Consider the following 27,227-nt stretch of genomic DNA (forward strand, 5'->3'; position numbering starts at 1 on the left):
GGCGTCCCGGCCGCTCCCACATGCTGAGGGAGGTGCCTGGGAGGGGCCTCTGCCTGCTTGTGGGGCCTGGGCTGCATGTGGTGGGGCCCCAGGGGGAGGGTGCAGCCCTCACTGGAAGCTCCCCTCTGGGCCCCTCGCCCCTGCACCAGCCAGCAGCTCCCCAGGTCTCAGTTTCACAGAGTAAACTTGGTCCTGTCACAGCATTTGCCAACAGCAGACCCCTCACAGACCCACCAAAACTTCCAGCGTGCGGCCTGGCCGCATGGCTCAGTGGTTGAGTGTTGACCCATGAACCAGGAGGTCATGTTCTCTTCCGGTTCAGGGCACATGCCTGGGTTGCAGGCTCGATTCCTCAGTAGGGAGCGTGCAGGAGGCAGCCGATCTATTATTCTCTCTCATTGATGTTTCCATCTCTCTTTCCATCTCCCTTCCTCTCTGTTTAAAATGAATAAAAACATATTTTAAAAATGAAATAACATAAAACACCTTCCAGTGTTCAGCGTGGATGTGGTGACCCCAGGCCCTGCTCACCTCCCTAGCACCTCCCCCTGCAGCTTCCCTTGGGCCAGTCCCACCTGTTAGTGTTGGCTGAGGCGTTTAGGATCGCCACGGTGCCCAGGGCTCATAGGAAAAGTCACTGTGCCCTCAGGGGAATCCTGTGACCTGGAAAGAGGGAGGCCCTGTGGGTGGGTAGACTTCCATGTCCCCCTGCCCACACCCTCCCCACCCATTTGCCTGAGTCTGTGGGAACCCGCACTTGGATTTGCCCACACCCGGAGGCCAGCCCACAAGGAATCTCGGTGCGACCTGGCCTTGGAGGGCACTGGACCGACCTGCCAGCTGGTCCTTCGCTGGCTAAATAGCGGCGCCCTTTCCCTGCAGGACAAGATCCCCATGGCGCAGCGCCGCCGCTTCACGCGGGTGGAGATGGCCCGTGTGCTGATGGAGCGCAACCAGTACAAGGAGCGGCTGATGGAGCTGCAGGAAGCTGTGCGGTGGACCGAGATGATCAGGTGGGCTCCAGGGCTGCCCGCAGGGTCCCTCTACGAGGTCCTGACTTGGAGGCTGACCTCTACCCCACCCACCTCCCTCTTCTAGGAAGTGTGAGGGGGCTCCCAGGTGGGGGCCTCTGGGGCCAGGAGAGCTGAGCCTCCCCTGCAGCCCTGGCCTGGCAGGGAGATGCCCACTGGGCTCGAGCTGGGCTGGGACATGGGGGCTGGTGTGCTAGGCCCCTCTGGGAAGTTCTGAGTGACCTGCCCAGGACGCCCTCTACTCGGTTGCTCCATTCCCCGTGTGTCCGGGATGAGGGTCTTCTTCGAGGGAGGCGAGAGGGAACCCAGGAAGAGTGGGGTCTGGTCAGATTGGGAGGGGCCAGGCCTGGCCATAGGCGTGGGTGGGCAGTGGGTGGGCTGAGTGCAGTGCACATGGCTGGGCAGGGTAAGGGGTGACAGGTTGGGCAGTGGCTTAGCTGGGCCCCTTCCCTGCCTCCCTTGTAGAGCATCCCGAGAGCACCCATCTGTCCAGGAGAAGAAGAAGTCCACCATCTGGCAGTTGTGAGTTGGGGCGCTGGGCTGGGGAGGGGGCAGGGAGGCCTACCCCAGGCCCACCGCTCACTTCCCATGCCTCTGCTGGCAGCTTCAGCCGCCTCTTCAGCTCCTCGTCCAGCCCCCCACCCGCCAAGCGGTCCTACCCCTCAGTGAACATTCATTACAAGTCACCCACCACAGCAGGCTTCAGCCAGCGCCGAAGCCACGCCCTGTGCCAGATCTCAGCAGGCAACCGGCCCCTGGAGTTCTTCCCAGATGAGTGAGTGTCCCACCCTTTCCCTGCACCTCCCACATGGCTCAAGGGGCGGCCAGGTGGCCCAGAGGCACTGAGCAGGACCTGCCTCGCCTGGATGCTCTGGGACTGTGCTAGGGGATGGAGTCCATGGTGGGAAGGACACTGGCCGAGGCATCAGGGGTCATGATGTCTTCATGAACACACCGTGCGCCCCTCCACGCCCTAGTGGGAGCACGGCTGTCCCTTTGCACCCCCCACAGTCCCTGTTGCTAGTCCCAGCGCTGCACCCCTCCTGGCGTCTCACTCAGCACGCTGGTCCCGCACGCCTGTGCTCCAAGGACTCTTGGAGCTGACAGGAAATTTTCCCACGGGGTTGGGTCTTCCTGGGGAATAAGTTCCTCTTTGTAATTTGGTTTTTCCCTTGTTTAGAAACCAAGAAATCCAGGGCTCCAGGGCAGAAATGGGGGAGTCTGTGCCTGTGTCAGAGCTGTGGAAGTTTCCCTGGAAGGCCCAGGGGGATGGGAGGCTGCGCTATGGTCCCTGCCAGTGGGCCCTGAGCGACAGGGACAGCAGAACGGAACCTGGACGATGGCAGGTGCTGGGTCCGGTCTCCAAGCCCAGTGCTGCGAGAGCCATCCTCTCCTTTGACGGGCGCCCAGCTGGAGCGGCAGGAGCCGTGTCTGGGTGGGAAAAGACAGGACAGGTTCAGGAGGGAGTGCTCCCTGAGGTCAGGCCTGTGGGACTGTGGGTCACCAAAGCCTGAGAAGTATCCCATCGTTCCTCTCGCCCAGCGACTGCACCTCCTCTGCCAGGCGGGAGCAGAAGCGTGAGCAGTACCGCCAGGTGCGCGAGCACGTGCGCAACGACGACGGGCGGCTGCAGGCCTGCGGCTGGAGCCTGCCGGCCAAGTACAAGCAGGTGCTGCGGGGCACAGTGCGCATGCGCAGGGCGGGTGGAGGCACGGGCGTCCACAGCCTCGGCCCTGATTCTGGAGGGATGGGTAGCCGAGCTGCTGCGGACGCACTTGAGCCGCCCCAGGCCTCGCACCCACAGCGCCTCTCTGCCTCCGATTGCAGCTGAGTCCTAACGGCGGCCAGGAGGACACACGGATGAAGAACGTGCCTGTCCCGGTGTACTGCCGCCCTCTGGTAGAGAAGGATCCCACCATGAAGGTGAGCCCTGCTCCGACGAAGTGGGCGGAGCAGGGAGTGTTCCCACCCAGAAGCTGAACCCCGGCAGGTCTGGAAGCGGGGGAAGACCCCGTCCCGTGTCTGCAGCAGCCCTGACGCCCCTGTTCTCCCAGCTGTGGTGTGCTGCGGGCGTCAACTTGAGCGGCTGGAAACCCAGTGAGGACCACACTGGGAATGGAGTCAAGCTGGAGCCAGGCTTTGACCCCCTGACCTGCAACCGGGAAGTGGAAGGAGAAGCCAAGAGCAACCACACATCGCCGGAGAAGAAAAAGGTCAGAGTGGCAGGAGGGGAAGGCCTGCCTCTGCTTGTACTGTCTGCTGTCGTCTGCATGCTCAGGCTCTGCCCAGCACCAGGATCTGGGTGGGAGTGACATAAACAGGGGAGCTAGGGACAGTGCCCCACGACTGGACTTATCTGAGGTTCCCTTCCCCTCCCGAGGGCAGGCCCAGGGCTAAGCTGCCACCCAGCACCTCGGAGCCAGGAGCTGTGGCGGGTGGGGAAGATCAGAGGGCTCAAGACTCAGCAGGCAGTAGGGCTGAAGGGGCCAGGTTCCCCCAGGGCCTTCTCCTTGCAGGAAACAAACTTCACTGTCGCCGAGGAGGCTAAGCACTTGGAGCCCAAGGCTTCCCTTTGTGTCCGGCATCATTTGGGAGCCAGTGGCCCAATGGCTTGAGCTCACGGTCTTCTGTGGAAGTGAGACCACACGAGCCGGCAATCCAGATACAAAGTGCAGTTCTGATGCTCACCCTCGGCTAAGGGATAGGACAGCCGTACCCCTAAGGCGGTGGTCAGGGCTAGATCCTAAAGATCCCAGGAGGCCCCATGACCCCAGGTGGCTGCTGGAGCCACCCACCCTTGGTCACCATCCTGGTCGCCTGTACTCTGACAGGCAAAGGAGCTCCATGAGACAGACGCCACCTCAAGCCGGGTGTGGATCCTCACCAGCACCCTGACCACCAGCAAGGTGGTGATCATCGACGCCAACCAGCCAGGCACCGTGGTGGACCAGTTCACCGTCTGCAATGCCCATGTCCTGTGCATCTCCAGCATCCCCGGTGAGTGCCGCCCACAGGAGCCAGTGCCCAGGAGGGAGTGTTTGTGCTGCTCAGAGGACAAGGAGGATGTTATGTAAGGAGACTGGCAGGGAAGCACCTGCCTCTGTGACACCCCATGGGCACGGGAGCTGGTGGGGGAGGGTGCGAGGAGGGCCACGCTGGTGGCCTCATCCTGCTTAGTCTTAAGGACACAGGAGATGCGATGTGCTGCTCACCGATTAGAAGCAGGTGGGATGGCACCAGCAGGCGACCTCCATTCCCTCCCTCACACCCCAATGGGACATGAGCTCTGGGTGTGGTCTTGCAGCGGCCAGCGACAGTGACTACCCTCCCGGGGAGATCTTCCTAGACAGCGACGTGAACCCTGAGGACTCTGGTGCGGACGGGGTGCTGGCCGGCATCACCCTCGTGGGCTGCGCCACACGCTGCAATGTGCCGCGGAGCAACTGCTCCTCCCGGGGGGACACCCCGGTGCTGGACAAGGGCCAGGGTGAGTCCTGGGCCTGAGCCCCAGAGCAGCCTTCTCTCTGCCCCCTTGTTCCTCTCCCTGCCCAGCCAAGCTTACCTCTCCCTTCCACAGGGGAGGTGGCTACTGCCGCCAATGAGAAGGTCAACCCTTCACAGTCCACGGAAGAGGCCACAGAGGCCACAGAAGTCCCTGACTCTGGGCCCAGTGAGGCAGAGGCAGCTGCAGTGCGGCCCGGGCCCCTCACGGAACACGTCTTCACCGACCTGGCCCCTGCCCCACCCCCCAGTGCCCAGCCTGGCAGGTGGGCCTCTGAGATGGGGCAGAGACAGAGGGGAGGGAAGGCTGACAGGTGGGCAGGGATTGGCCTCCATGGGCTATCCTAGAGCCATCGTTCTTCCTGCAGTGAAAATGGGCCAGAGGCTACCTCGAGTGATGTGCAGCCCGAGCCTGAGCCCAGTGGAGACCCCAAGGGGGCCAGCAGCAGTGCCTCGCCCACCATGTGGCTGGGCGCCCAGAACGGCTGGTACGTGGGGCTCTGGGGGCAGGAGTGGGGCGGGGCCCCCTGGGCAAGCCCCTGCCTACCTCAGCCTTCTCCTGCAGGCTGTACGTGCACTCGGCCGTATCCAACTGGAAGAAGTGTCTGCACTCCATCAAGCTGAAGGACTCCGTGCTGAGCTTGGTGTATGTGATTCTTAGCCGAGAGCCAGGCATCAGGAGGGGGCCTTGGACGGCCCAGCCTGAGCCTGGCTCACCACCTTCCCATTCCAGGCACGTGAAAGGACGAGTGCTGGTGGCTCTGGCAGATGGGACTCTGGCCATCTTCCACCGCGGCGAAGGTGAGGCAGCAGTGGGCAGGTGGGCGGCATCTGATGGTCCTGGCAGGGTGTGAACCACACTCACTGTGAGCAGTTGTGGAACCTGGCCAGGCCTGAGCCGGTGTGGTGGGCTCTGCAGATGGCCAGTGGGACCTGAGCAACTATCATCTGATGGACCTGGGCCACCCACACCACTCCATCCGCTGCATGGCCGTTGTGTACGACCGTGTCTGGTGCGGCTACAAGAACAAGGTGCACGTCATTCAGCCCAAGACGATGCAGATAGAGGCAAGTGCTGGTGGTAGGGGCTTCAGGGAGGGAAAGGGGCTTCTGCTGTCAGCATTGCTCCCGACACACCTTCTGGTAGATGTTGGGGGCTCCGTGGGGTCAGAGGAACCGCATTCAGGGAAGTGACTCATTTGTCTAAGGTCACAGGCAGGGAGAGGTGGCTGGACTGTGAATGCTGGTCTGTCTGGAGCTCACCTGCTGCTTCGTTCTGAAACAAGTCAAGTTGGTGCCTGTGCTACCTGAATGCGGGCTCAGGTGTGGGGCGGTTGGCTGGGGCCCTCCTAGGAGCCTAGACCAGAGCCAATCAGGCTCTATTCCAGGGGTCCTCAAACTACGGCCCGTGGGCCACATGCAAATACAAATATTGTATTTGTTCCCGTTTTGTTTTTTTACTTCAAAATAAGATATGTGCAGTGTGCATAGGGATTTGTTCATAGTTTTTTTTTTAAACTATAGTCCGGCCCTCCAACGGTCTGAGGGACAGTGAACTGGCCCCCTGTTTAAAAAGTTTGAGGACCCCTGGTCTAGAGCCAAGGTTACAGTGAGCGGGTAGACATCGGTGAAGCCGTGGCCGTGGCTCCCATTGACGGGCTGCTGTGACCCGCAGAAGTCCTTTGATGCCCACCCGCGGCGGGAGAGCCAAGTGCGGCAACTGGCATGGATCGGCGACGGGGTATGGGTGTCCATCCGCTTGGACTCCACACTGCGGCTGTATCACGCCCACACCCACCAGCACCTGCAGGACGTGGACATCGAGCCCTACGTCAGCAAGATGCTGGGTAAGGCTGTTGGACTGGCCTAGCAGGGCAGACTGGGCCTTGAGCCAGCGCTGACCCCGCCTACTCTTCCCCCTACGCCCCAGGCACCGGCAAGCTGGGCTTCTCTTTCGTGCGCATCACGGCCCTGCTTATTGCGGGCAACCGTCTCTGGGTGGGCACCGGCAATGGAGTCGTCATCTCCATCCCGCTGACCGAGAGTGAGTGACCCAGACACCTGCAGAGGTGGTGAAGGCAGCCGCTAAAGGGCATGTGGTAGGGTCCCGGGGCGGGTGTGCTCTGCCAGGCCACTCAGGAGGACATGGCTGCACTGGCCACAGCTGTCCTGTCCTGCCCCTCCTGTGACTGCTTCTCTCCTCTCCCCTCCATGCTTTGCCCCTCGCCTCCCCCAGCTGTGGTTCTGCACCGAGGCCAGCTCCTGGGGCTCCGAGGTAAGTCCACAGGCCTGCCTCCCGCTCTCCAGAAGCCCCCCACCCAAGATGCCCTGCGGGCCCCACAGGTGCTCCTGCCCTTTGCCCCCACCCGCTTGGAAATTTCCCAGTGGATGGGTTCAGCCCCTCCAGGCTCCTCTCTGTCAACAGCCAACAAGACATCCCCTACCTCTGGGGAGGGGGCCCGCCCAGGAGGCGTCATCCACGTGTACGGCGACGACAGCACCGACAAGTCGGCTAGCAGCTTCATCCCCTACTGCTCCATGGCCCAGGCTCAGCTCTGCTTCCATGGGCACCGCGACGCTGTCAAGTTCTTTGTCTCCGTGCCAGGTGAGCGGCGGGCCCCACTCCCTGCAGGTGGCACCCGTGGCCTCCCTTCAGGAGCCTGCATGTTGGCTCTGGCTGTCCTCCTAAGGCCCCTGTACCCCCTGACAGGGAACGTGTTGGCCACTCTCAATGGCAGCGTGCTGGACAGCCCGTCCGAGGGCCCCGGGCCTGCCGCCCCTGCCTCAGAGGCCGAGGGCCAGAAGCTGAAGAATGTGCTGGTGCTGAGTGGCGGGGAGGGCTACATTGACTTCCGCATTGGTGAGTGGGAGCTGCCTTCAGGCCCCAGGGACTCCTGGGCAGGGGCCGCCCCTCACAGCCGTCTGCTCTCTCCCCAGGCGATGGGGAGGACGATGAGACGGAGGAGAGTGCAGGGGACGTGAGCCAGGTGAAGCCCATGCTGTCCAAGGCCGAGCGCAGCCACATCATCGTGTGGCAGGTGTCCTACTCCCCCGAGTGAGGCATGGCCTCTGTTGCCCCCTACCTGGCACCATCATGTACATATGCCCACCCTGCCCCATGGGGCAGCCCACCAGCCCCTCTCTAACCTCTCAACCTGCAGCTTTCACCTTAGGTCCGGCCTGGGAGCTGACAGGGGCAGCAAGCAGCAAAGTGGATCTGGGTGGGAGGTGGGAGGGACAGAGCCTTTGGGGACACCCTTTTCCAAGCAGCTCCTGGCCAGCCCCTAGTCCAGAGTCCAGACCCAGGGCACTGGAGGGCCAGAACAAGGCAGAATTCCAGAGTGAACATTCCCCAGGGAGCTCCCAACCGCACCATGGGCTCCCCATCTCATCAGGGGAGGAAGCAGGGTCCTCACAGCCAAGGCCCACTTGCCTTTGCCTGCTGTCCATGAGGGGGGTGGGGTCTGACCTTAAGGGAGCCAGCCCAGCCACTAGCCTTCCCTGGGTTCCCCCATGCCCTGCCCCTGCCACCCCAGGAAATGGCATGAAAGCATGTATCCAGGCTCCCGGGGCAGCTGTGTGAGAAGATAGATACCCTCGTCCTGCTCATGTTCCCCGATTCCCTGTGTGGCAGGCTCTCACCAGCCCTCATCAACCCATGTGTCCTCTCCTGGGCAGAAGACCCACCTTATAGAAGCAGGCCCTGCAGTCCTCCTCCTCCTGGAAGGCCCCAGGGTGGGGTTTCTCAGGCTGCCAGGGCAGACCCAAGCCTCAGGAAGGGGTGGGGGGTGGGGGGGCACTAGGACACAGGATCGGCCTCAGGGTGATGGAAGAAGGTGTGCTCCAGGGCCTGCCTCCCAAGCAGTCTCCAAGGAGCCCAGCTCCCAAGACACGTTACTAAGTGCCTCGGGCTGGTGGTGGGGCCTTCTCCCTTAAGGGCAACTGACAGGCTGACAGCGGAGACCCTAAGGGCTCAGGACGGGCCACCTCCCTGGCTCTAGGAGCATGCACCACCCGCTTTGAAGGGCACCGCCCTGGACTGCTGCCTCCCCACCTGCCCAGGCCCAGGCCTTACTCCTGCTCCGAGAAACACTGATCAGGGCAGCCCCGGCCCTGCTGCCCACGCACCTCCCACCAGAGAAGCACAGATCTTGGGCAGCCGTGCCATAGCCCAGCCAGGACCACTGCAGTCACATGCAGCGTAGGCTTCTCCCACCGCCTGCCCCTCTCCACTGTGATGTATGTCAAGTCCTTGTCTGTCCCCACAGGGCCAGGATGACCGGTGTTATCTGGGTGGATGCAGCTGGGGGAAGGGGCTGGGTGGCGATTCTCCTCAGGCTTTGGCCCTGCAAGCAAACCCGCGTATCTGCTCTGTGTAATAAATGTCTTACCATGGAACCTGTGTCCCTGAACCCAAACCAGTGTGAGCACAAGCGTTTTCTTCAGTTTATTATAAAAAGAAACGCTGGACCGAGCTGAGCGCCAGGCCTCCGCTCTGGTGCATTTCCAGGCGCACTACACACTGCCGCCAATGTTTGGGGCAGACCCACCTGTCCTCTTGGAGGTCCGAAGGGGGCTGTCCACCCTGCCACGGGGTGTCCTGAGCCCCACCGCAGGGGCCTGGAGGGTGCGAAGTCACCCACACCTATTGCGGCCCGGGGTGCTCAGCTCGGGTCCCCGCCGTTACTCATACAGCCAGCGCTCGGCGCTGTCCTCCCAGCAGAGCAGCTCGTTGGGGCTGAACCAGAGCGCGATCTCTCGGCGGGCACTCTCCACGGAGTCGCTGCCGTGAATCACATTCCTGCGCGGGAAAGGCGCCCTGAGTGCGGCCAGGGGCCCCACGAAGCCCTGCTGGGGGGTCGGGAGGGGGTAGCAATGTCCCCGGGGCCAGGGCCGGCCTTACTTGCCAACCTCGATGCAGAAATCTCCGCGGACCGTGCCGGGCGGAGCATCCGCTGGGTCTGTGGCCCCGATTAGCGCCCGGGAGATGCGCACAACGTCCAGGCCCTGCCACACCTGGGGACGGGGTCGGCACCGGTCAGGGCGCGGCTCGGCGCGGGGTCAGCCGCCGCCCGGCCCGGCACTCACCATGGCCACCACGGGCCCCGAGCCCATGTACTTGACCAGGCGGCCGAAGAAGGGGCGCTCTCGGAGCTCCGCGTAGTGCTCGCGCAGCAGCTCCTCCGAGGCCTGCGGACGAGGGGGTCGGGCCGCGGCTCAGAGGCGCCGCCGGCTCCCGCGCCCTCCACCCCCCGCCCCCGCCCCGCGCCCCCGCCCCACCTGCACCAGCTTCAGAGCCACCAGCTTGAAGCCCTTCCTCTCGAAGCGCTGCACGATCTCGCCCACGAGCCGCCGCTGCACGCCGTCGGGCTTCACGGCCAGGAAGGTGCGCTCATGGACACCGGCGCGGGCTGCGGGACCGCGAGGCGGCGGCGCGCGTCAGCCCGGCCGAGCCCGTCCCCACCCGGCCTGGCCCCCTGCCCGGCCGCTGCTTACCCGCCGGGAATAAGTTGGCGAAGATGGTCAGCACCAAGCAGATCATGATGGCGGCGGCAGCGGGAGTGAAGCGCGGCCTGGGGGGGGGCGGGGGGCGGGGCCTGCGCTTAAAGGGGCCGCGGCCCCACCCGCCTGGTGCGGGCCTCCCGGAGCCGCGAAGAGTGAAGCTGGGCCTGGAGTCCACGCCCAGCCCGGGACCCGGGGACAACTAGGTCTGTACCGACCGCAGTCCGCTCCCGCCTTCCCATCCACCAGGCCAGGACACCAGGGTGGCAACCTTTCCCTCCCCGCGCTCCTGCACACAGCCCAACCCAAACGCGAAGAAGCCACAACCCGGCTGCTGCATTTGCCTTTATTCGCTCTCAAGCTTCGGTCCTGGCTGAAGCAACGCATATGGGAAAGGGATGCCACCTGGAAGTGACAGGTGCCCGCGCCGGGGCTCCACGCCTGCAGCCCCGCTGCTGCCAGCTCTCCCCCAGCAGCGGCCTCCTGCGGGGGTCCCGTGCACACTCCAGACCGAAAGAAACCACCACCCTCCACCGGACCACACGCCACGGTGTCGGTCTTCTCCCAACACTCCCTCGGCCAGATCTGGGTTTGGAGAACAGGGACAGAGACACCGGCGCGGGGTCGGGCGCCCCTCTGTTCAGTGCGGTCTCAGGAAAGCCACGGAGGTCCCCGGGGGCTGACTCAGGAGCAACACAGACATTCCGATTCACCAGGATGGTGCCCACTGCCTTGCACCCTAGACAAACTGCCGGTTCTGGCATTTCAGACAGGAGTGCCCTTGGCCCTTTTCTTTGCCTCTTGTTTCTCGGGGTAGTCCCAGGGCTCAATGGGGACCCTCTCCAGATTCAGCACCGGCTCCTCGGTGCTGGGGTCCCCATTCTTCCGTCGCTCAGCCAGAATCATGGCCCGGAGCAGCGGCGGGTAGGGCACGGAGCGCAGGGTGTCCTCCGGCGCCGGCGTGAAAGCGGTGAAGGCCGCCTCCTCGTGCTTGGGCACCAGCCGCCAGTCGTGGTACATGGTGTGTTCGATCTCCCGGGCCTCACTCTCCGTCTTTCCTGGGGAGAGAAGGGCGGGTGTATTGCACACACTTGCGGAACCGTCTGTTGCCAGCAGCCACCCTGGCCGGCCATGACGCCTTACCTTTGAAGGTCAGGATGCCCCAGGCCTTGCCATGGTCCAGGTTCTGCAAAGCAACAGGGAGGGGTCAGCTCACCAAGCTCTCTCGCCCCCAGATAGCAACACGCAACGCCGTGTGTGAGGGAAACGGTGCTGCCCCGCGACGCTCGGGAGCGGGAAGGTGAGGGCGGGCACACGCACCTGCGCCGTGTAGTCCGGCCGGACACGCGTGAGGCGCCAGTAGCACGGCTCGTCGTGCTGCCACAGCCAGGACTTGCGCGTGACCAGGCGGCCCAGGCCGAAGAACGGGAGGCGGCCGAGCAGCTGCAGGAGGCGGCTTTCGCGGCGCACGTCCGCCCAGGCCCGCACGGGCAGCCGGCGGCCCGAGTACGGCCGCGTCAGCGTCTCGTAGTCCAGGGCGTAGAGCTGTGAGTCGCGTGGCCGCTCCCGTCGCTCGCGGAGGGCCCGCACACGGCGGGCCAGCTCGGCGATCAGCCGCGGCCGCACCTTCTTGCGCCCCATGGCCTGCCCGCGCCTCCCCGCCGCGCTTCGCGAAGCCGGCCCGCCGCCGGAAGCGGCTGGTGTTCTGTACAAAAGCGTCCGGGCGCGACCGGAAGCGGAGGAGGCCGGGCAGGCTATGGAGAAGGTTGGGTCCCGCAGGGTCGGGCGCTCGTGTCGGGGCCGGGGACAGCGGCGGCCCACGACCTGGGAGATCTCGGACTCGGACACTGAGGGCCCCGTCGGCGCGGGAGCCGACTCAGAGGCCGCCGTGAGGGCCCGGGACCCGGCGGAGAAGCGCAGAGCGGCGGCCGAGGCGCTGCGGCTGCTGCGGCCCAAGCAGGCACTGCGGCGCCTGGCGGTGCGCGTGGACCCAGGTGCGCCCGAGGGCGGGGGAGGTGTCCCGGGAGAAGCCGCACTTCGGCCGGAGCTTGGGTTTTAGAAGCTCTTAATGGCTGGGAGGTTGCCCCGACCCACTGCGGGGCGAGAGGGGCCTCTGTCAAGGCCGCCTCTTGGCCAAGAACTGGCGCCGGCTTTCCCGCTGGGGAGCTTGATGAAAAGATTCCGGGAGCTGGACCCATGGCGCTCTTGGAGCCGGCAGCATCGGTGTGCTTGTCATTCGCCGCCCAGGCTGCGGGTCTGCTGTGAGCAGCATCCTCACGTGGAGCGAGAGGAATGACGGCTTCTCTCCCGCTCACCCTAGCCATCCTGGAAGATGCTGGCGCTGACATCCTGATGGAGGCCCTGGGCTCCCTGGGCTGTGAGTACCACATCGAGCCCCAGCGCCCCGCCCGGAGCCTCAGGTGGAGCAGAGTGAAGCCAGAACCTTGCCCCTGCAGTGTGAGTGCCCCAGCAGCCTCATTTCCAGCGTTTACCTAGTGCGGCCTGGGTTGGGTGTTTTGCCGCTGTGATTTCATGAGGGGTTGCTGTAATCATGCACATAAGCTCAGAATGGGGAATGCGGAGTGGGTGATGCCCAAGCCACGACAATGGTCAGTTGCAGACCCGGGTCCAGGGCCTGAACTCATCTGGTGCTGAGGAATGTGGTCAGGGCTCCTGCGGGCCCTATGGACCAGGGCTGGTCTTGGCGGTGGTAGGAGATCACCTTGGCTTCTGTAGATCTTTGTGGGCATGGGCGCTTGCCTGTGGCCATGAACCTCAAGGTACTGTACTGCCCGTGCCAAGGCCCTGGGACACTTGAGGCTGAGGATGAGCAGCAGTACCCCTGGGTATCCCTGCAGGTGCCTCCTGAAGTGTGGGCTGCGGGTGAGCAGGAGCTTCTGCGGTTGCTGGAGCCTGAGGAGTTTCTGCAAGGTGTCTGCCAGCTGACCCAGGTGCTTGGAGGGGGGCTGGGTTCCCAGCCTGGATGTGCTGTTCTGCCAGGCCTGATGAAGGACAGAGGGGCTGAGAGGGCATGCAGTGGGCTGGGGCTCCTCTCTGTTCAGCAGCCAAGATGTGAATGAGATGAGGGAAGACAGCTGGGCTCTTGGCCTGGGAGCAGACGGGAGCCACAGCTGCTTCTAGAGGGCAGCAGCAAGGATAACAAGGGCCCTCTGGAGAGTCAGAAGCCAGAAGTGGGGAACTGGTAAGAGAGGGTCTGGGGACTTGGGCTGCGAGTTGGCTGTGCAGTCCAGCTATGAGAGCCACCAGCCCAGACCCCACCTGGCTGAAGGAGCAATAGGGACTGCTCAGCTGATGCTTGTGCCAGAGGGTCATTAGGTTAGTTAGACCCTCTACCTGAGGTTCAGCATTTATCAAGTACCTGCTGCCAGGCTGGAATGCAGAGTGGACCAAGAATGGGGGCTTTTGTAGGTCCCCTTGACCTCCTGAGAGGCACACAGCTGGTTTTCTAAAGAAAGCTGACTGGGCAGAGGAAGTCTGCTCCAGTCTCCTCCCAGCACCACTGGGTTGTTCTTGCTCTCCTTTCTGCAAACTGGCAGTAGTCTGGTGAGCCCTGCCTACCGCAGCCCCAAGGAACAGGGGTGGTAAACCTTCTTGGCTTGCAGATCTGTGGCCCAGCCTGTTCAGTGCCCTGGACCTCTCCTGAGAGCCCCACCTGCCTTCACCTGGCTGTCATCGGGCTGGATGCCTACCTGTGGTACCAGTCACCCTCACACCCTGAGCAGGCCCGGCTGGGGTGGGGGAGTTCAGGGAAAAGATCGTGGTAGCTCTGGGGCTGCTCAACCCCTCCCTTGGGTGGGCTATGGGGGAAGCAGAACTCAAGGAGGGTGGGACCAATGGGATATGGGGAGCTGGAGGGACAGTCACCTCTGTTCAGGTCTCACCAGCCCAACGCCCAGGAGATGCAGCAGCCAGAGAGTCCAGGGGTAGCCCGTGCAGAGGTGGCGGTCGGCTGGCCTGAAGTGGAGGAGGTGAGGACAGGGCAGGTTGGATGAGGTGGTTGGCCTTGGCCCTGACAGGCTGGTCTCTGAGGTGTGATCTCAGGGTGGCATGTGAGGCTGGTCTCAGCTAGGTGTCCCCCAGGGGAGCCCTCCTCATGGGTTTGTGTCCCCCTCAGGCCCTGGTGCTCCTGCAGCTCTGGGCAAACCTGGATGTGTTGCTGGTGGCCTCCTGGCAGGAGCTGAGTCAGCACGTGTGCGCCTTCACTAAGGCCCTCGCCCAGCGCCCCTTCAAGTGCGTGACCCCCACTTCAGCTGGTGGCTGCTATTGGGAGTGTTAACAGGAACACCTGGAGGGGTGGTACTTCCCGGGCCTCTTAAGGCCAGAGGGCTGAGCTGGGGGACTGGGTGGTCAGGAGAGCTGAAGCCTCTAGAAACCCCCCTTTTCTCTCCCCATCAGGCAGTTCCAAGAGTCCGGGACCTTTTCCTTCTGCACGGCTGGGCGCTGGATGGCAGGCGAGCGTGTGACAAAAGGTGGCACAGGGCTTCGGGGGGCCTGGTGGCGACAGATTAGGCAGTTCAACCGAGTCAGCCCGGCTGTGGCTGATACTGTTGTCACTGCCTTCCCTTCTCCCCGCCTTCTGCAGCAGGTGAGCCCCTCCTAGACTCTCAGACAAGGAGCCAGGTCCCCGAGGCCTGCCCTGCTCATCCCTGTGCCTGCCCTAGGCGTACTTGGCCTGCAGCACTGATCAAGAGCGCCTGGCCCTCCTGGCTGATCTCCCCGTGAAGGTGGATGAAGGCGCTCGGCCCCGAAGGGTGGGGCCTGACCTTTCCCGTCGCATCTGCCTCTTCCTGACCTCCACCAACCCTGACCTCCTGCTGGATCTGAGCTCCTGACCTGCAGGGCCTTCTCCCACCAACAAACTGAACAGAAGGCAGCCCAACAAGGAAGAGACCAGAAACCAAAGGGGTGGGGGGAGGAGAGCTCACCCAGCACAGCTGTCCCTCAGCCGGGGGAGGCTCGGCCAGGTCTGAACCCAGGGGAGGCGCAGGTGGAGGAAAGGCTCTGGGTAACGATGAGCAGGAGAGGAAACTGCACGTGGGGCTGGAGGCTGGGGCAAGGCCCTGCACACACGGGCTGCAGGCCTGGGGCCAACTGGGACGGGGAGAGTTGGGTAGCACCTAAGTCCCTGCTGGGGGCATGCACCAGTCTCCTGGAGGCGTGGGGGTGGCACCTTCAGAGAGAAGTGAGACAGAGTCTCAAGGGAGAAAAGAGCCAGGCTGCCTCTTCCCCAAGGGTACTACAACACAACCAGGACCATGGGAGAAAAGGTCTTGATGTGGACTCCTTTTAATGCTACCACTATGGAGGCGTTAGGTATAAACTCAGAGTTTATTACGATCGTTTCAGTCTCAGACGGGAGGAACAACTGACAACATGCAAAGCAAGTGAGGACAAACCCAAGGTCCCCGGAGGCTGCAGCTACAGCAAAGGTGACATCTGATGAGGCCACAGCCTCCAGCCTCTAGGCCAGCAGACTCAGTCCAGAGAGCTGGTGTGGCCACTCATAAGAGACTCCAAGGAGAGAAGCAGCCGCTGCCATACCCCGCACAGGAAACAGATGGATTCAGTTCTGGTCTCAGGATCCCAGGGCCTGCGGCTTCTGAACTTGTGGCAAGGCCTGACCTAGCCTCTGAGGGCAGGGGGACGGCCCAGACAGACCTTGGCCCAACTCCTCCCTCTCCTGTTACTCTGGAGCATGGCCTGAGGGAAAGGATGGAGAAAATGCTGTCCTCGCCTCAGGAGGCAGTTTCATTGGAAAATAAGTTAGGTCCTTCGGCAGCGTTTTCTCTGGCAGCGCCGGGTCTCTGGGCTGCTGGGACTGACCGTGGCTTTGGGTGAGGGCGTGGGGGACTTGTGGTGGCCACAGCTCATGCTCAGGACCCAGCCCAGCTTGTTTTGTAGCACCTGCTTGAGGCCAGGTGGCAAGGGCAGGCCCTCAAGCGTGTCCCCAGAGTTGGGTCGTAGCTGGCGCAGGCGGTGGCAACACAGGTACTGTAGGGAGGTGGCGCTGGCACAGGAGCGGATGACCTTCATGCTGCTCTTGGCCGCGGTGGAGCACACCATTGGATAGAACTTCCTGTTCTGCAGCTTTGTGGCTGCCACACCTAGAGGGGGCACAGCCTGAATCCTGGGCCAGGAGGGGGCTTAGCCATTCTGTGGACATCCTCCTGAGACAACTAGGGTGGCCCTCGTGCTGTCCCACCCTCTGGAGACCCTGGGACCTCGGGCTTCTTTCCTCAAGGATATCTTTTTGGGAAGCCTTAGGGCCCCTCAGCCTGGGCCCGTCTCTGCTTCCTACAGGACCTCAGTAGCAGCCACGCCCCACAGGTCTTTGTCTCCCCTGGGATCCTGGACACCCTCACCTATGCACTTCCTGTTCTTAAAGAAGGTCAGTGTCCCGTGCCAGGTATCCAGGTGCACGCCAATGATGGAGCCCTGGCCAAACCGCGAGGAGAAGGTCGTCTTGTCACCCTTGTGGTGGAGGAGCCCTGGGGGCAGCAGGAGGCAAGGGGTGAGCCTATGTCTGGGGCCCCCCCAGCATGCCTGCCCTTAGGGGCCCCACATACCTGTGTAGGAGAGGCCCCAGCTGTCCTCATCCCTGCCAAGCAGGCTGCAGAACGTGTGGTGGTACTTGTCCAGGTCCACATCCGACGTCCCAATGCCCACCATCTGGAGACAACAGGCCAGGCAGAGGGGGGCCGGGGCCAGGGCACCAGCAGAGCTCCTCCCCGCACAGCCCTGCCTGTCACTTACCATATCAGTGCCGTACACAGGTGAGGTCATCTTGATCTCCCAGAAGTGCTGCCCCTCCCCTAGTTCCTTGGTGCCTCGGATGGCCGCTGTGCCGCAGCTGTACTCCACATGGAAGTTGACCTTCCGGTTGTCACAGCTCAGCAGGGTGGCTGAGGACTTATTCAAGTCATCCCAGACCCATTCAAAATCTAGGAGGAGTGGGGATAAGGACACATATGTAATAACTTAATAAAAGAAGTTTAAAAAAAGATCTAGGCGAGGAAAGGCCAGGTTGGGGTAGTCTCTTGAACCCCTGCTGCGTCCTCATCTGGCCTAGCGCTCTGCCCCTGCAAGCCCAGTGACCCGCGCCAGGCACTTACACTCATCTTCCTCCCCACAGCGGCAGTCCTTGCCCCGGTGCGCCGCTGTGTGCAGGCTGCTGCAGAAGGAGGCCTCGCTCTGATTGTCACAGTTGCAGAAGGACTCACCCGTCACAGGCACAGCACTGGGGATGGATGCTGGCAGGGACGAGTACTCAGGGTCAGAGTCAGAGTCACTGTGCTGAGAAAAAAGGGCAGGCTGTTCCCCCTACTGTGCTTCTGCCCTCCACCTGCCACAGAACCCATCTTAGGCCAATGGGGGAACTGCTGATGCCCCAAGTTTAGCCTCAAAGGGATTCCCAAGGGCCACGCCGGACCACGCTTCTACAGTGCTCCCAGAGGGACCCTGCACACCTGGCTCAGGTATGGGGAGGGCCTACCATGCTGCTGGGTTCCCGAGAGTGGGCTTAAAGGCCACCCCCATTTCTACACAGCCAAGGGGGCCCGGGAGCCCAGGCACTGATGAGCCCACAGCATGCTATATGCTTGGCCATGGTTCTGCAGACAGTTTCTAGATCACGGGTAAGCTGGCCCCAGCAAGGGTGGCCTGAAGAAGGGGAGCCCTGGCAAAGTCCACTGGTGCCCTACTGAAGCCCGGGTCTCCCCACAGGCAGCAGCTGGCTGTGGTAGTGCTGGCACACATTCCTGACTGCAGTGGCTTTATCATCCTTGCAACAGGTGGTTCTTAACCCCCAACCCAGAGCCCTAAGGAGCCCAGGGGTTTCATGCTGCTTCCAACTTCTGTAGTAGGAAAACATTCAGGGGGCAGGGACAGGGGGCTGTCCCTCTACCTGAGGGGCTCGGTCCTGGGCTTGATCCCAGGCTGAGCCGGTCAGGTTCTAGCAACTGCTGACCCACCCTCTCCTGGAAGCCAGCAAGAGATGCTCTGTGCACCTAGTTGTTCCTGCTCTGAAGCCACACAGGCCCCTCTGGGTATCTGCCTTGACTCTGGACCCCAGGCCTCTGCCTGCCTGCTCTGTCAGCCCTCCGGGACCCCAGGCCTCTGCCTGCCTGCTCTGTCAGCCCTCCTGGATCCCAGGCCTCTGCCTGCCTGCTCTGTCAGCCCTCTTGGGTTGGCTAAGGGTCCTGGTTAGGCTCCAGCCTCCACCCCGGGTATTCCTCTTGCCTCCTTGAAACCCTTTGCAAAGCAGCCCACATACCGCCATCAGAGCTTACCTGCTCTGGTCCCTCCCCTCTTCCCCCACCTGTCATGGGGGAGAGCTCTTTGCCCCGGGATGGCAGCTTTCAGATATCACTCCAAGAGGCTTTTCTGGCCCGCCCTCCTGAGTCCTCTTCCTCCTCACCTGCTCCTGACAGTCCCCTCTGTCCTGTTGCTCTGACTCCTCCAGCCAAAACAAGCTCTGCAGGGGAAGAGCCTCGTCCTTGTTTCTTCCTATTCTACCCGAGGCCCATGCAGAAGCTCATAAACCAACTGGGGAGACTCAGAGGGTTGAACCCAATCAGAGACAGCCCCAGAAAGGAGACGAGGCAGGCCCAAATCACCCCATTATCAAGGAACGGTGATCTCCCAAAAGCCAAGGCAGGCACACGGCCAGCCATAGGCAGCCCCCTTCCCAGAGGCAGCAGCCAGGAGCGCAGGCCTCAGTGCCGAAGGCCTGGAGGTCAACCTGGGCAGGGGGCAGGCCCAGCCCCTCGGCAAGCCAGAGGGAAGGGTGGTGTGTGCTTAGCCTTCAAGGATGCCAAGGTGACACGCCCACCTGCTCGCCCACACAAATACTCCAGGCCAATTAGGTGACGGGGCAGGCTGCACGCAAGCACGTGTCAAACACTTGTACCCCAGCCGCCCAACACGGCCTGCATCCCAGAGTGATGAGCCAGTGAGGGAGGGACAGACACAGGAAAACAGACTGTTCCAGGCCACATGGCCAGGACAGGAGCTGGGAGAGAGGAATGCAGGCCAGGACGCTGCTGGCCAGGGCAGCGATTTGGGGAGACTCCCAGGACTCTGTCCATTCAGAACAGTCACTTTTAATTCTCCATCAGGGCCTGGCAGTTCCACAAGGCTTAGCTGCCCTCACTCAAGGGACGAGAGGTGCCCACCCACTCTCCCCAGGATGCCTGGCTGAGCCACGGAAACATGCAGACTGCCTGTGATGGCACAGACAAGTCACCTAAAGATCACCCCAGCAGGAAGCAGGGGAGGTGACTCAGGGCAGGGCCAACCCCTTGCTCTCATCTAAGAGATTTTGGAAGATGACTGGAAATCTATTTCCCACCACTGCCTGAAGTGGGCACAAAAGCCACACCGCTCAGCTGTTCCCGGGGTCCGTACAGCCAGCCTCTGGCTGCAGAGCCCTCAGGTACACCAGGCAGCCTGCACTGAGAGCAACAGCTGAGCTGCTGTTGCAACCACAACTTGGGAACAACTGAGAGGGAGAAGGCACAAGAACTGTGGTTTCCAAGACTAAAGATCGTTTCACATGCACACACACACATACAGAGCACGTAGCTGTACAGGCAGGGGAACCGCCCAGGAGGGTGCAATGGAGTTAACCACAGCTACCTTCAGAAATGGTTATAAGAAATGGAATGGAGATATTCTGTTGAATGAACCGACCAAAGAACCAACTGCCACCCTCTTCAGCGGAAAGTGTAGAGAGGGGGAATGGGGTATCTACCCTGAGGTCCTGTCACCCCAGGGCCATGTGGGTCCTTAACCAGGGTAAACCCAGGGTGAGCAGTAGGGTCCTACTGTCCTCTGTCCTCGGGGGCTTCTTGCAGAGGGGTCTCCACTCTTAGTCCAGCAGTACCCACCTACCTGCCCATCAGAGTCATAGCCCCAGGTAGTGGTCCCTGCCAGAGCCATGGCCCGGGCGTCTGCGTCGCGGTGGGCTGCACTCAGGACAAAATGCCATGCTCTGCTGCTCCGCGGGCGCCTGGCCATGGTGGACAGGATCTGAAAGAAAACAGGTTCTGAGCAAAGGAAACACCTGGCATACGAAGGTCTCCCAACACCCCCTGCATCTGGACGTGGCTGGCTGGGCCACATCCCCCTCAAGGGGGAGCATTTTGTGAGCCACATGGTGCTAAACTGAGGCTCCAGACCTCGCCTCACAAGCGCCTACCTCACTCCAGTGTCCAAGCACCTTGATAAACACTACGTAGAGTGTGTGAATAGCCGTCCAGACACACATGGCTCTCCAGTGCCTAGCTCAGTCCCGCCTTCAGCTCAGCCTAGGCACCCAGCTGGGCGCCTGGATGTCCCGCAGGCACCTCAGACCTCACCTGGCTCCTCCTCCACTGTTGTTTGACAAATGGCATCTCCAGCCTCCGGGTTCCTCATGCCAGACCATAACATTCACCCCCCTCCCGACTTCCTCCTTCCCCGCACCAGCTCCGCAGGGCCAGTCCCACCCCACACACTCTGCTCCCTTCACAGCCAAGCTGTTTTTAACACAAATCTCGAAACTTCAAGCAAACCTTACATCTTACCACTCCTCAGGGATTACCATTCTTAGGATAAAAGGCAACATCCCCCAAAGCCTATCAGGTTCCCCTGTGCCTCTCCAGTGGCCGTGTCCCAGTTGCTAGCTCTTCCCTGCCCTTTGCCCGGAATGCCTTCCCCTCCCCTCCTTGGCTCTGTTTCCGTAGCCGACTTACAGTCAGTCTCGATTTCTATGAGTATCTACTGCCTAGTTCTCCCCCGGAACGAAGTCTCCAGGGCAGGAACTGTCCCCCACGGGGACCCCGGCAGGCACAGGCCAGCCCGTCGGCGGATGAACGCAGGCACCGCTTTCCGGGCTGGGAGCGCCGTCGGCAGAACCAGACCCCATCCCTCCAGCAGGCCCCCGCACGGCGGCTTCACCTGCCGGTCCGAGCCAGCGCTGCCGCCGCTCCGGTCGGCCGGCCCAGCCACCATCCGCTGCGTCTGCAGCGCTCAGTGGGCGACCCGCGATGCACGCGAAGTGACCGGCCCACGAGACCGTCCCCGGCCTCGAAGCGGGGAGCCTCTGACTAATTTCAGATTCGGGCGGTGCCGCGGATCCTCCCCGCGCTGCGCGGCGGGCCTACGGTGCGGGGCAGCCCGCCCGGGCCCCGGCGCCGCCCGCGGGAACAAATGCGCGGCCGGGCCTCGCGGCCGGCGGTCCCGCAGGGCCCCGAACCGGGCGGGTCGGAAGGCGCGGACGCACCCGCCCTCACCTGAGCCGCTCCGCCGCCACGCGCCGCCGGCGGCCGTGACCCACTTTCCGCTCCAGAGCGAGACGTAAACAATCCCCGCCCCCCGCAACGCATCGGCCGGGCAGCCCGCGGCTGGCGCTCCAGGTCGGGCGCTCGGCACTCGCCGCTGGCCGAGGGGCTGCGGAACCTGTCAGGCCGGACTCGGCGTCCTCACTGGCCGCATCCTAAGCGGTCGGGGACGAGGCCGCGCGCCCCCGGGACGAGGGGCGAGTTAGGGGGGCGGCCCTACACTCCACCATTGACACGGAAGTGGGTTCCTCTCCGGTACGTCGCCCGCGCCGGAACTTGCGTAACCTTTTCTGCAACCTAATTGGCTAAGAGGAGCGTGAGTGGGCCTATCAAGAAGAGCCAGGGGGCGGGCTCGAGCTGCCCATTGGCCGAAGGCTCTTCACTCGGGCCGCAGGCGGACGGAGCGGAGGAAGCGGCCGCGAGGCGGGCAACCTGCGGGAGGGATGGAGGCGGTGGCCGGTGAGTCTGCGGGCCCGCGGGGAGCGGGAAGAGGCCGGCCCGCAGCTGTTGGTCGCGACCCTGGGTGTTTAGCGAACCGTCTTATTTGCAATGTAAGGGCCACGGAGACGCACGTGTACTTATGAGTGTAACGTCCTCGAGTTGCAAGTGTTCATGTAAGTGCCGCGCTGCTCGGGAGCGTGAAGTCAGGGGAACTCGGAGCACGTGCGCTGTCTGCCGTTAAAAATACAATACTGCCGGTTATGCCATCGTTTTTTGATTTGGTGATACCCCCAGAAAACAGGAAGAAGTCGTTTGAATGTGGGGTTCTAAAAAGACACCAGAACATCACATACTTTTAGTTATTGGTGGAAGTTTTATTTGAGCTTTCCACACCTTAATATTTGAAAAAATGAAAGTTCTGTTGGACGGATACAAGCCCGTATCATAGATTTGCACAGATTAACCAAAGTCGGTTTTCATAACTAGGGGGTTGCCACATTATCTTTTAAAAGACCTCCGGTCCGGTACCTTGGACACCAAGCTCTTAATAGCTCAATTCATCCGCCGGATTGTAAACAACACTAGAGGAAAAAATCTGAAGCGAGTTTTTAGAATGAGGGCAGCTTTGCTACAAGGTAAGATCTAGATTGATCAATTTTTAAAAGAGTTAGCTGCTTTTATAACCAGGGGGAAATGCAGGTAAAAATCCAAAAGGTCGAACCTGGGTATGCCCAGAGGCCTGGCCTGTAATTTGTATCTTTCTAGAAAGATGCCTTATGTAGGAAGTGACAGGCTTGTCCAGTGTATCGAATAATTGTCGTCATTGGTTGGGCTTAAGAATGAAGCTGACCCTGACTTACCCGTAAAGGTGCTCCTCACGTTCTTCTGAGGGGAGATACAGCTTTTCTTGCGTCTTCCAGCACAGCCTCTCACACCTGCTAGGCACGCACATCCAGGTGAATGCACTGGGTTGATGGTCTGTTTATAAACTCTTCAGCTTGCTTAGGGGTGAAAGGTTCTGTGGTTAACCGCTAAGGATCGCTGTCTGAGAAGTTCAGCTCCATCCAGTTATCTGATGAGTGCCCTGTCTGGTCTCAGATAAAATTCCCCACTCCCCCCAGTGAGGAAAGTAGTCTGGTGATTAGGAGCTTGGCTAAACCAGGATCCAGACCTGAGCCCTTCCCTCCACCCCAGCAACAGTGAAGTTGACTCCCAAATACCTTTTGATGTTAAAACAATTTCAGTAATTAACCTTTTAAAAAATTCCTCATCCAAGGATATTTTTCCTTTCATTTTTTAGAGTGGTAGGGAGGTGTGTGGGGGGAGGGGGGGAGGGGGTGCTGGGGAGAGAAACATCAATGTGAGAGACACATTGATTGGCTGCCTCCCGCACGTGCCCTGACCCCTGGCTGGGGATTGAGCCAGCAACCGAGGTACAAGCCCTTGACCCTTAGGTCCGAGGACCAACATTCTAACTACTGTTCTAACTACTGAACCAAACTGGCCGGGGCTAAGTAATTAACCTTTTAAATTGCTACAGGGGTGACCTGAAGTTAGGGTCGGGGCTTCGTGTTTGCAGGCAGTGATCCAGGCCCGGGATGTCCCAGCCCCAGGTGCTGGGAGCGGATCAGGGAAAGGCACTTGAATGCATTGGTGACAAGGACCTGCCCGACAGCCAGGGCAGGCGCCCTCTGAGTGCCTCCTAGGGAGGCTTTGGAAGTGCAGGCTTTTGAACATGCCCTTGAGAGGTGGGTCAGGAGGAAGGACCGTCAGCACTTCTGTGTTGATTGTTGAGCCCCGTCTGCATGTGGGGCGGGTGGAGAGAGCCGCTGCGGGAAGCAGGGTGAGATCCTGAGGGTGCTGTAGCGAGAACAGGGGGTCACTGCTGGGGGTCTGAGGGCTGTGTGTGCCGGGCACAGGGGTTAGTTGGTGAATATTTATTTGGTGACATTTGGGACTCATTTTAGGAAGAGGAGCTGGGTCAGAGTGGCGGCCGACAGGGGTCCACAGAGACAACTCTGGTCTCAGGACCTGTGTGGGAGTCACAGGATGCTTCTGCCCTTGTGTACTAGGGTTTCTTGAGGCTGGGCTGGCAGCCAGGGGACATTGACACACACACACACACACACACACCCGTGATTGCCGCTGCCCTGGGTCCCCAGAGCTGTAAGGGTCCCTCCTGAGAACCGGAGGCCAAGGCTGCCTTGAGTGCTTCTCTGACTCGAGGAGCGGGCTGGGTGCCTGAAGATCAGACCTGGGCCCTAGGAGCGGGGTGGGAGCTGCCCAAGCACAGAGGTGTCATGGCTGTAACAACGCAGTTTGCATTGGTCTCCATTGGAATCAGCCGGGAGCCAGCATGCTTCGGTTTATTGCCTGTGTGCGTGCACTTACACGTGTGCACACTAGAAAGAGGAGCAGTGCGGGTCATTTTAGGCAAGCGTGGGAGCAGCAGCGTTGGAGGAACCCAGGGGTCGGGTCCCAGGACACAGGAGGAGCCTGGCGACCAGTGAGTGACAGTGAAGAGCGCCTGTGTGAAGGGCCTCCTCACTAACTGGCATCCTTCTGAGCAGAGCCTGGAAACCTGTCTGGCGTCCGGCACATCGTCCTCATCCTCTCGGGAAAGGGGGGCGTCGGGAAAAGCACCATCTCCACCGAGCTGGCCCTGGCCCTGCGTCACGCAGGCAAGAAGGTGAGCGCCTGCTGCCCTCAGCCACAGCACCTGTCCCCTCCTGAGCCGCCCCTGCCCCTTCCCTTCTGGGTAGACACACAGGGAAGCCATGCTTTCTTCCTGCCTTGGGAGACCCCTACATGCCATGCAGACATCCTGGCTCCTTGCAGGTGGGGATCCTCGATGTGGACCTGTGTGGCCCCAGCATCCCCCGCATGCTCCGGGCACAGGGCAGGGCCGTGCACCAGTGTGACAGTGGCTGGGTGCCCGTCTTCGTGGACCAAGAGCAGAAGGTCTCTCTCATGTCTGTGGGTTTCCTGCTGGAGAAGCCGGATGAAGCTGTGGTGTGGAGAGGCCCCAAGAAGAACGGTAATGACCAGGCAGGGGACTGCACTGTCAGCCTTCCAGCCTCCCTTGGCGCTCAATTAAAAAGCCGAACAAGAGTCCTACCTGGTTTTGCTCAGTGGATAGAGCATCAGTCTACGGACTGAAGGGTCCTAGGTTTGATTTCTGTCCAGCGCACATGCCCAGGTTGCGGGCTTGATCCCCAGCAGGGGGCGTGCAGGAGGCAGCCAATCAATGATTCTCATCATTGACATTTCTGTCTCCCTTCCTCTCTGAAATCAATAAAAATATATTTTTTAAAATCTGCTTAAAAAAAGGCGGAACAAGAGCCTGGCGCTGCTGGCCTTCCCCACCCCACGGGCCTCCTGCTGCTCCCGTGACCAGTCATGCCTGGACGTGGTGGTGGTGTCCAGATGGCAGGTGCAGGCCATGAGAGCGAGACAGCTATGTGGCTGTCGGCTGTGAAGTCCCCTTTCCCTTGGCAGGAAGGGCGGGCATGCTCAGACCTGAGCCCACCCTGTGTGTGTTGGGTGTGGGAGAGGGGCACCAAGATGGGGCTTTGCTGCCTCAGCACCAGCAGGTGGCATAAGCCCGCTAGTGAGGCTGCAGGTATATTGGGGGGAGGGCGGGGGCTGCTCCACTCAGGTCATCTTCTCTCGGGCTGTGAAAGCTGAGGTGTCCCCAAGGCTGGGCACAGGTGCCCCAGGCGGGTCTACCGAGGCCTGAGCAAAGTCTAGCAGAGTAGGGTGGCCCAGCAGCTGGGAAGATGGCGGTGCTTGTGGGGGACAGGGACAGAGGTGCCTCCCTGCTGCACTGTGCATCCCCCCACATTCTGAGGCGCAGCGTGGAGGCCGGGTGGAGGCAGTGGGTGTGGGAGACCCCTTTTGAGACCCCAGCCACCTGACTTCCCTGGGTCTCCGCAGCTCTGATAAAGCAGTTTGTGTCTGACGTCGCCTGGGGACAGCTGGACTATCTGGTTGTGGACACGCCCCCAGGAACCTCTGATGAGCACATGGCTGCCGTGGAAGCCCTCCGACCCTACAGCCCCCTGGGGGCCATCGTGGTCACTACGCCCCAGGTACTGCAGAGCGTGGTCCCATTTCCCAGTGTGCCCCCTCCTCCCTGCTCTGTGTGCTCTTCTTGGTCGAGTGTTCAGGATTCCCATTGGCCTGTTCTGGCTCGTCCCTGGTCGCTAGGCGGTGTCCGTGGGGGATGTGAGGCGGGAGCTGACCTTCTGTAGGAAGACAGGGCTGCGCGTGATCGGCATCGTGGAGAACATGAGCGGCTTTGTCTGCCCACACTGCACCGTAAGTCGTGGGGAGTTGTGGGCCATTACCCATGTGGGTTGTGGGGTGAGGGGGTGGCGGGGGGAGAAGATGCTGTGCCCCCATCCTGTTCCCTGGCCTGGACCCCACTCCCTGAGTGCAGAGAGTCCTCAGGTGGGCCCTGCGCCTCTGTCCTAGGAGTGCACCAACGTCTTCTCCAGGGGAGGCGGTGAGGAGCTGGCCAGACACGCCGGAGTCCCCTTCCTAGGTGAGCGGGTCAGGGCTCCCCTTGGCCTCTGCTCCGGGTGATCCCACCTGCCTGTGCCCACTGCCCGTGGTGGGGGAGGAGGACAGTAGCCGTGTCCCCCTGTCCTCCTTGAGTTGCAGGTATCAGTTCATGTCTAATGCTGATCACTGCTGGCCAGCTGGAAAGAAACGGCCTGAGGGAAAGGCGTACCCCCCCCCCCAGGCCCTGAGCGGCAGCCCAGGCTGGTGCCTGCTGAAACCCCCTGGAGAGCAGAGGAGTGGCTTCTGCTCTGGGAGCGCCTTTATGGGTGGGGGTGGGGGACACACGTGTGCGTGGCCACGTGTCCCCAGTGCTTGCCTTGCACTTTCTGCAAGTGGGCAATGTCCAAGGCAGCAGAGCTGGACCTGCTGGGTTGGCTGGTGGCTGTCAAGGTAGACATTGAGCTCAAGCCCTTCTAGGCACCTCAGCCAGAGTGAGGCTGATGGGTGTCCGCTCTGGGCTAAAGCAGCCTGACAGCAGCGCCTGTGCGAGGGAGGTGTGTGGACAGGGCCTCCCAGCCTCATGCTCAACACCTTTCCCCTTCCCTCTGTCTCGCAGGCTCTGTGCCCCTGGACCCCAAGCTCACGAGGAGCCTGGAGGAGGGCCGAGACTTTATCCAAGAGTTCCCCCACAGCCCTGCCTTTCAAGCACTCTCCGCCATAGCCCAGAAGGTTTTGGAGACACCGGCCCAGCTCTCCTGACCAAGGCCTCTCCTGGCGCCACTGTGGGGCTGCGGCTCACACTCAGCAGAGGTCCTGGGTGCGGTTCCTGGAACCTGCGGGGCTGGCCTGTGGGGCTGTCACTGTGTGGACCTCCCCCTGCCCGGGCCCTTGGGAGGCGTTTGGC

General features: G+C 61.7%; 6 protein-coding genes across 41 annotated transcripts in view; 3 read left to right on the plus strand and 3 right to left on the minus strand.

Annotated features, from left to right (window-relative positions):
- The window catches only part of MAPK8IP3 (mitogen-activated protein kinase 8 interacting protein 3), a 54,335-nt gene extending 45,405 nt beyond the window's left edge, over positions 1–8,930 (plus strand). For 14 of the 16 annotated variants that reach the window (XM_059692648.1, XM_059692652.1, XM_059692644.1 and 11 more), the window contains 19 exons: positions 883–1,013; positions 1,497–1,553; positions 1,636–1,806; positions 2,574–2,700; positions 2,859–2,954; positions 3,086–3,244; positions 3,863–4,028; positions 4,336–4,518; positions 4,609–4,798; positions 4,901–5,020; positions 5,098–5,178; positions 5,266–5,333; positions 5,452–5,600; positions 6,208–6,379; positions 6,463–6,576; positions 6,769–6,807; positions 6,958–7,137; positions 7,243–7,392; positions 7,470–8,930. In XM_059692648.1, the coding sequence (XP_059548631.1) occupies positions 883–1,013; positions 1,497–1,553; positions 1,636–1,806; positions 2,574–2,700; positions 2,859–2,954; positions 3,086–3,244; positions 3,863–4,028; positions 4,336–4,518; positions 4,609–4,798; positions 4,901–5,020; positions 5,098–5,178; positions 5,266–5,333; positions 5,452–5,600; positions 6,208–6,379; positions 6,463–6,576; positions 6,769–6,807; positions 6,958–7,137; positions 7,243–7,392; positions 7,470–7,591 (2,475 nt within the window). In that variant the 3' untranslated portion in view covers positions 7,592–8,930. The remainder of the gene's footprint in view (positions 1–882; positions 1,014–1,496; positions 1,554–1,635; positions 1,807–2,573; positions 2,701–2,858; positions 2,955–3,085; positions 3,245–3,862; positions 4,029–4,335; positions 4,519–4,608; positions 4,799–4,900; positions 5,021–5,097; positions 5,179–5,265; positions 5,334–5,451; positions 5,601–6,207; positions 6,380–6,462; positions 6,577–6,768; positions 6,808–6,957; positions 7,138–7,242; positions 7,393–7,469) is intronic. The other 2 variants (XM_059692650.1, XM_059692660.1) reach the window with 1 other exon arrangement.
- Positions 8,931–8,967: 37 nt separating this feature from the next.
- Positions 8,968–10,214, minus strand: NME3 (NME/NM23 nucleoside diphosphate kinase 3). Of its 2 annotated transcripts, none has more exons than XM_059692690.1 (5): positions 10,029–10,214; positions 9,813–9,943; positions 9,621–9,722; positions 9,444–9,548; positions 8,968–9,333 (listed from the first exon to the last, which is right to left on the minus strand). In XM_059692690.1, exons 1-5 carry the CDS (start codon positions 10,072–10,074, stop codon positions 9,220–9,222), a joined length of 498 nt encoding a protein of 165 aa, XP_059548673.1. In that variant the 5' UTR covers positions 10,075–10,214; the 3' UTR covers positions 8,968–9,219. The 2 variants fall into 2 exon arrangements, with proteins under 2 accessions (XP_059548673.1, XP_059548672.1); XM_059692689.1 differs by having other exon boundaries at positions 9,436–9,548.
- A 152-nt stretch (positions 10,215–10,366) lies between these two features.
- Positions 10,367–11,675, minus strand: MRPS34 (mitochondrial ribosomal protein S34). Its single transcript, XM_059692688.1, has 3 exons — positions 11,355–11,675; positions 11,178–11,220; positions 10,367–11,092 (listed from the first exon to the last, which is right to left on the minus strand). The coding sequence occupies exons 1-3, from the start codon at positions 11,673–11,675 to the stop codon at positions 10,800–10,802; spliced, it is 657 nt and encodes a 218-aa protein (XP_059548671.1). The 3' UTR covers positions 10,367–10,799.
- On the plus strand, positions 11,674–16,985 carry EME2 (essential meiotic structure-specific endonuclease subunit 2). Of its 5 annotated transcripts, none has more exons than XM_059692664.1 (8): positions 11,674–12,028; positions 12,355–12,491; positions 12,893–12,985; positions 13,658–13,815; positions 13,930–14,023; positions 14,170–14,285; positions 14,451–14,640; positions 14,717–16,985. In XM_059692664.1, exons 1-8 carry the CDS (start codon positions 11,674–11,676, stop codon positions 14,885–14,887), a joined length of 1,314 nt encoding a protein of 437 aa, XP_059548647.1. In that variant the 3' UTR covers positions 14,888–16,985. The 5 variants fall into 5 exon arrangements, with proteins under 5 accessions (XP_059548647.1, XP_059548650.1, XP_059548648.1 ...); XM_059692667.1 differs by having other exon boundaries at positions 15,402–16,985; XM_059692665.1 differs by having other exon boundaries at positions 13,658–13,749.
- On the minus strand, positions 15,365–21,602 carry SPSB3 (splA/ryanodine receptor domain and SOCS box containing 3). Of its 13 annotated transcripts, none has more exons than XM_059692674.1 (7): positions 21,329–21,600; positions 19,947–20,084; positions 17,168–17,348; positions 16,809–16,996; positions 16,622–16,724; positions 16,418–16,543; positions 15,365–16,159 (listed from the first exon to the last, which is right to left on the minus strand). In XM_059692674.1, the coding sequence occupies exons 1-7, from the start codon at positions 21,419–21,421 to the stop codon at positions 15,819–15,821; spliced, it is 1,170 nt and encodes a 389-aa protein (XP_059548657.1). In that variant the 5' UTR covers positions 21,422–21,600; the 3' UTR covers positions 15,365–15,818. The 13 variants fall into 13 exon arrangements, with proteins under 13 accessions (XP_059548657.1, XP_059548659.1, XP_059548663.1 ...); XM_059692676.1 differs by lacking the exon at positions 21,329–21,600 and adding an exon at positions 20,254–20,363; XM_059692680.1 differs by having other exon boundaries at positions 16,622–16,996; positions 17,168–17,343; positions 21,329–21,602.
- An 82-nt stretch (positions 21,603–21,684) lies between these two features.
- On the plus strand, positions 21,685–27,226 carry NUBP2 (NUBP iron-sulfur cluster assembly factor 2, cytosolic). Of its 4 annotated transcripts, none has more exons than XM_059692683.1 (7): positions 21,685–21,835; positions 24,388–24,506; positions 24,656–24,854; positions 25,754–25,908; positions 26,027–26,137; positions 26,294–26,363; positions 26,940–27,226. In XM_059692683.1, exons 1-7 carry the CDS (start codon positions 21,820–21,822, stop codon positions 27,080–27,082), a joined length of 813 nt encoding a protein of 270 aa, XP_059548666.1. In that variant the 5' UTR covers positions 21,685–21,819; the 3' UTR covers positions 27,083–27,226. The 4 variants fall into 4 exon arrangements, with proteins under 4 accessions (XP_059548666.1, XP_059548668.1, XP_059548669.1 ...); XM_059692686.1 differs by lacking the exon at positions 21,685–21,835 and adding an exon at positions 21,842–21,990; XM_059692684.1 differs by lacking the exon at positions 21,685–21,835 and adding an exon at positions 23,425–23,565.
- The last annotated feature ends 1 nt before the right edge of the window (position 27,227 follows it).

This window comes from Myotis daubentonii, chromosome 4 (genome assembly GCF_963259705.1).
Source record: "Myotis daubentonii chromosome 4, mMyoDau2.1, whole genome shotgun sequence".
In the NCBI taxonomy this organism is placed as follows: domain Eukaryota; kingdom Metazoa; phylum Chordata; class Mammalia; order Chiroptera; family Vespertilionidae; genus Myotis; species Myotis daubentonii.

Excerpts from the sequence above, each read along its gene's own strand:
- MRPS34 (XM_059692688.1), bottom strand. The coding sequence starts at position 11,675 with ATGGGGCGCAAGAAGGTGCGGCCGCGGCTGATCGCCGAGCTGGCCCGC. Across the intron at positions 11,221-11,354 it reads GGCCGGACTACACGGCGCAG|AACCTGGACCATGGCAAGGC; the intron begins GTGCGTGTGCCC and ends GTTGCTTTGCAG. Across the intron at positions 11,093-11,177 it reads GGGCATCCTGACCTTCAAAG|GAAAGACGGAGAGTGAGGCC; the intron begins GTAAGGCGTCAT and ends TTCTCTCCCCAG.
- NME3 (XM_059692689.1), bottom strand. The coding sequence starts at position 10,074 with ATGATCTGCTTGGTGCTGACCATCTTCGCCAACTTATTCCCGGCGG. Across the intron at positions 9,549-9,620 it reads CGGGGCCCGTGGTGGCCATG|GTGTGGCAGGGCCTGGACGT; the intron begins GTGAGTGCCGGG and ends CCCCGTCCCCAG. Across the intron at positions 9,334-9,435 it reads TTCTGCATCGAGGTTGGCAA|GAATGTGATTCACGGCAGCG; the intron begins GTAAGGCCGGCC and ends TTTCCCGCGCAG.
- EME2 (XM_059692664.1), top strand. The coding sequence starts at position 11,674 with ATGGCCTGCCCGCGCCTCCCCGCCGCGCTTCGCGAAGCCGGCCCGCCG. Across the intron at positions 13,816-13,929 it reads AGTTCAGGGAAAAGATCGTG|GTCTCACCAGCCCAACGCCC; the intron begins GTAGCTCTGGGG and ends ACCTCTGTTCAG. Across the intron at positions 14,641-14,716 it reads CTCCCCGCCTTCTGCAGCAG|GCGTACTTGGCCTGCAGCAC; the intron begins GTGAGCCCCTCC and ends TGCCTGCCCTAG.
- SPSB3 (XM_059692669.1), bottom strand. The coding sequence starts at position 21,421 with ATGCGTTGCGGGGGGCGGGGATTGTTTACGTCTCGCTCTGGAGCGGAA. Across the intron at positions 16,544-16,621 it reads CTGGGGCCTCTCCTACACAG|GGCTCCTCCACCACAAGGGT; the intron begins GTATGTGGGGCC and ends TGCTGCCCCCAG. Across the intron at positions 16,160-16,417 it reads TAAGAACAGGAAGTGCATAG|GTGTGGCAGCCACAAAGCTG; the intron begins GTGAGGGTGTCC and ends TGCCCCCTCTAG.
- NUBP2 (XM_059692683.1), top strand. Across the intron at positions 24,855-25,753 it reads GAGAGGCCCCAAGAAGAACG|CTCTGATAAAGCAGTTTGTG; the intron begins GTAATGACCAGG and ends GGGTCTCCGCAG. Across the intron at positions 26,138-26,293 it reads TTGTCTGCCCACACTGCACC|GAGTGCACCAACGTCTTCTC; the intron begins GTAAGTCGTGGG and ends CCTCTGTCCTAG.